Here is a 5,000-nt window from a genome sequence, read left to right as displayed (position 1 = left end):
CTTTTTCTATTATCCTCCTCCTCCTCCTCCTCCTCCTCCTCCTCCTCCTCCTCCTCCTCCTCCTCCTCCTCCTCCTCCTCCTCCTCTTCTTCTTCTTCTTCTTCTTCTTCTTCTTCTTCTTCTTCTTCTTCTTCTTCTTCTTCTTCTTCTTCTTCTTCTTCTTCTTCTTCTTCTTCTTCTTCTTCTTCTCCAAAGTATCCAGGTGTTCTCTTTCTCCCTCCTCTTCCTGTTCCTCCCACACGCGCCTCACCACGTGCCTCTGCCCACCACGTGCTTCTTCACACAAGTTGGGTCAGTTAGCTAAGACAGACTCGCCGTGTTGGACTTTCCTTGTATTGTTTTATTTATTTGTTTATTTTATTTATTTTTTTCATGCTCGGGGCGAAAAGTGCATAAGTTCTCATATTTCTGAGCGAGATGAGGAGGAGCAAGTTTGGCAGTAGTAGTAGTAGTAGTAGTAGCTGCTGTTGTTGTTGTTGTGGGAGTTTGAGAAAGAGAGGAGAGGAGGAAGAAAAGAAGTAATAGTGGTAGTAATTAACTCCTTCAGTACCCAACGCAAATTTATCACGAGTTTTGGGTATGATTATATGACTTTATTGACATTGGGAAGGGTCTATGGAGGGTAAGAAGATTAATGGCCACAGTCCTCACTATTTTAATATGTTCAGTACTGGGATACCTTTTTACCTTGAGATTTGTGTACGATGAGACCATTTTATTGACATTAGGAAGGGTCTATGGAGGTCAGAAGATTAATGGCCACAGTCTTCACTATTCTAATCACCACATGAGTTTCTGAAGCTGTATAAAGTTACCAAATAGTAAGAAGAATGAATATGGGGAATGTGGAGTTAAAGGAAGGAGAAAGGGAAAGAAAATGATAAGAAATTGGTGGAGAAAGAGAAGTTGGAGAAAAAAAACAAGAGGGAGAAAGAGAATGACGATGAGGAGTGATAGAAGAAAGGAGAAGAGAAAGATGAGGAGGAATAATAAAAGGAAGGAAGAAGAGAATGAAGACGAGGAGGAGGAGGAGGAATAACCGAAGGAAAGAGAAGAAAGAGAAGAGGAGGAGGAGAAAGAGGAAGACGAGGAAGAGAAGGAATAACAGAAGGAAGGAGAAGAGGAGGAAGAGAAAGAGAAAGACGAGGAGGAAAAGTAATAGAAGGAAGGAGAAAGGAGAGAAAGAGTAAGAGGCGGAGAAATAACAGAAGGAAAGAAAAGAGAAAGAAAAACGAGCAGGAGAAAGAGGAGAAGGAAGAGGAGGAGGAGGAGGAAGAGGCGGAGGTGTCATGAGCATTAGCGTGGGCGTGGTGGGCGGGGCTTACATGCACATCTCATGACCTCACGGCAGGGACTGGTCTGGATGGAGTCACGGGAAGGGAGGCCGGGCTGTGGTGTGGTGGTCTGGCAGGGAAGGGAAACACTGTCTGGTCCTGCTGGAAACTTGAATATTAGTCCTCATATTTATTGCTCTCATTATCCACACTTAGTTTTTTGTTTCTAATATTTTTTTTTTTATTTATTATTATTATTCTTATCTGTTTTCTTGGTTTATGTCTTATTTTTTTACTTTTATCTTTCGTTTTCTCTTTTTTTCTTTCATTTTTCATCCGGAAACTTGAAGAAAACTCAAAGAAAATGAGTTACCGTGTTTTTAAGGGATCTCATTTTTAAAAACCACAAAAAACACCAATTTATTTTTTTTTACTTGCATTTAAAAGTGGAATGGTTGAAAGTATAGCAGTAGCAGCAACAATAGTAGTAGTAGTAGTAGTAGTAGTAGTAGTAGTAGTAGTAGAAGGAGGAGGAGGAAGAGGAGGAGGAGGAGGAGAGTATCATGAAAACCGGTTTGAAGTCCGACTGTGCTAGACCGGAGTGGGGGAAGGTTAGGGAGGAGGAGGAGGGGAGGTTAGGGAGGGGACTAGGGCTGGGATGAGAGAAGGGTGGGGGGGGAGGATGGACTGATAGGGGGAAGGGGAAGGAGGTGTGTGCGAGACCAAATCTTTCTCCCCACAACAACGCTTCTCTTTTCGTTCCTTGGCATCACTTACCACCACACACACACACACACACACACACACACACACACACACACACACACACACACTGAAAAAGAAAGTAAAGAAAAAAAAAATATGCTAGTTTGGTTTATCTTACTGACTGACTGACTGACTGACTGACTGACTGACTGACTTACTAATTGACTGACTGACTTACTAATTGACTGACTGACTGACTGACTGATGATGATGATGATGATGATGATGATGATGATAATAGAGTTGTGTTGAAAAGAAACATCACCCACGCGCTCCCTCTCCCTTTCTGGAGTCTTCTTCTCTTCTTCTTCTTCTTCTTCTTCTTCTTCTTCTTCTTCTTCTGTTTGTTCTTGTATATTGAGAGGGAATCAGTAACACTCCTCCTCCTCCTCCTCCTCCTCCTCCTCCTCCTCCTCCTCCTCCTCCTCCTCCTCCTCCTCCTCCTCCTCCTCCTCCTCCTCCTCCTCCTCCTCCTCCTCCTTAACCTTACTAAATACTGACACACTTCGAATGAATAAAAACAAATTATTATGACTACGTACTTCCGTTTAAGCCCGTGACCAAGAATGCTGTTCTCTCTCTCTCTCTCTCTCTCTCTCTCTCTCTCTCTCTCTCTCTCTCTCTCTCTCTCTCTCTCTCTCTCTCTCTCTCGCTCTCGCCTATTTACTAAGGCAACAGAGATGGTTAGCCTGGTTCTCAAGAGCGCTTCCTTTATTAATTATATAGAAAATCATGTTAATCTGTCACAATTATAAAAACTCTTGTAAATACATCACTTTAACTTGAGCCTTTGGGAAAGAGTTGTAGATAAGTCACGTGAACACAGGCAGATGGAGAGAAGTGGTGTGTTTTGTACCTATTTTTTTTTCTTCTCTTTTGAATATTATATGTTCTTGTACGTACCATATCCCACAGTATAGAATTAGCCATTTCCCCCAAGAGTGTTTCCCTAGTTAATCATATAGTAACCACATTAATTAATCACTACAGTCATAGGAACCCTTAAAAACACGTGACACTTCAAATAAACCCTTTAGAAAATAGTGTAGATGATGTTTCCAAGTGTGTTTTCCTAGTTGATTATATGAAAACCATATTAATTAGTCACTGCACTCATAGAAACTTATAAAACAATGTGGGTGATATTCCCAGAGTGTCTCCCTAATTAATCATGTACAAACCACATTAATTAATCACTACAGTCATAGGAACCCTTAAAAAAACGTGACACTTCAAATAAACCCTTTAAAAAAAACATTGTGGTGATAATTTAAACACAAACAGCAGTAAGACCTAATTGACTGTGCCAGTGGTGATAGTTGTATAGACACAGACAGCAGTAAGACCTAGCTGAGTGTGTGCTAACCTCCTCTCCCTCCTTGCAGGCTGGGCCCGTGTATGCAGGACCCGGCATGGGTCAAAATGAGCTCGACTGCCCAACTTACCAAGAAGAGGAAGAAACCAGAGATTAAGCCTCAGTCCCAGATGTGAGTACTGACGAGAGAATGAGTAAGTGGTGAGTGAGTGACTGATAACGTGCTAGGAGTGATTAAGTGATGAGTTAATCAGTGGGCGAAGGAAGGAAATGGTGAGTGAATGAGTGGGCGGAGGAAGGAAGGAGTGGGTATGTGCTGAAAGAAGGAAGTCAGTGAGTTTAGAATGAGTAGAGTCTCAGTCCCATATGTGAGTACTGACGAGAGAATGAGTAAGTGGTGAGTGAGTGACTGATAACGTGCTAGGAGTGAGTAAGTGGTGAGTGACTGACTGATAAGGGTACTAGGAATAAGTAAGTGGTGACTGACTGATAATGATGCTAGGAGTGAGTAAGTGGTGAGTGACTGATAAGGGTGCTAGGAGTGAGTGGTGAGTGACTGACTGATCGAGTCCTAGTAATGAGTGAGTAAGTGGTGAATGACTGACTGATAGGGCAAGACATTTTAAGGGAACTGGCAATCAAGTGGACCCATTTATTGTTGTGAGTGGGTGAGTGAGTGAGTGAGTGAGTGGATGGGTGAATGAGTAAATCAATGGGTGTGTTACTTTGAATTTAGTGAGTATGTGTGAGTAACTGGTTAGAAATTGGAGTGAGTGTGTGGACGAGTGTGGTAGAAAGTTAACCACAGCTGTGAGTGAGTGAGTGAATGAATGAGCGAGTTATGTAGTCAGTCCATTTTTTTCTTCATTCCAGCTGTGACTCACTCCTAGTATATATGTAACCTTATCTCTCTCTCTCTCTCTCTCTCTCTCTCTCTCTCTCTCTCTCTCTCTCTCTCTCTCTCTCTCTCTCTCTCTCTCTCTCTCTCTCTCTCTAAAATACCTTCTTTTTTCATATCACTGCCATTAAGTGTGTGTGTGTCTGTGTGTCTGTGCGTGTGTGTGTATATAGGTCATTGTTGGCTCAACTTATTAGTAGTCTGTCTGAGGTCTTGGATAGCCGCGTGGTGTGTGCTGAGTGTGTGAGGGAGAGAGTGAGAGCCTGGGAGAGGGTGGGAAGTAAAGAGGTGCTGTTAGGAGAGGGAGGGAGGGGAACGATGACTTGTGAGAGAGAGAGAGAGAGAGAGAGAGAGAGAGAGAGAGAGAGAGAGAGAGACTGCTTTTCGTGTCTCCCTTACTACAGAGAACAATATTGGAAAGAAGAAGAAGAAGAGGAAGACATGGAGAGACAGAAATAGCAGTTTTGGAGATAGATAAAAAAAATAGAAAACGAGGAAGAAGTAGAAAACAAAATAGGAAAACAAGAGGAATAAGAGCACTACTTGTTGGATGAAAGAGAAAATAGGAGGAATTCATAGTAGTTAGAAGAGTAGTAGTAGTAGTAGTAGTAGTAGTAGTTGTTGTTGTTGTTGTTGTTGTTGTTGTTGGTAGAAGGGGAAACGGAAAATAAAATAGAACAAGAAGAAGAGGAAAAGAAAAGTGAATGTAAAGGAAAGGAAAGGAAAGCAAAAGGAGGAGGAAGAAGAA

At 42.1% G+C, this 5,000-nt stretch overlaps 1 protein-coding gene across 17 annotated transcripts in view; it reads left to right on the top strand.

The window, feature by feature from the left end:
* Positions 1-5,000, top strand: part of LOC123506759 (nuclear receptor coactivator 2-like) — a 158,092-nt gene that overhangs the window by 97,527 nt on the left and 55,565 nt on the right. For all 17 annotated transcript variants that reach the window (XM_045259069.1, XM_045259075.1, XM_045259065.1 and 14 more), the window contains one exon: positions 3,425-3,526. In XM_045259069.1, the coding sequence (XP_045115004.1) occupies positions 3,425-3,526 (102 nt within the window). The remainder of the gene's footprint in view (positions 1-3,424; positions 3,527-5,000) is intronic.

This window comes from Portunus trituberculatus, chromosome 20, assembly GCF_017591435.1.
Source record: "Portunus trituberculatus isolate SZX2019 chromosome 20, ASM1759143v1, whole genome shotgun sequence".
In the NCBI taxonomy this organism is placed as follows: domain Eukaryota; kingdom Metazoa; phylum Arthropoda; class Malacostraca; order Decapoda; family Portunidae; genus Portunus; species Portunus trituberculatus.
Note: the sequence above shows the minus strand (reverse complement) of the source record. Positions and strands in the feature narration are given on the sequence as shown.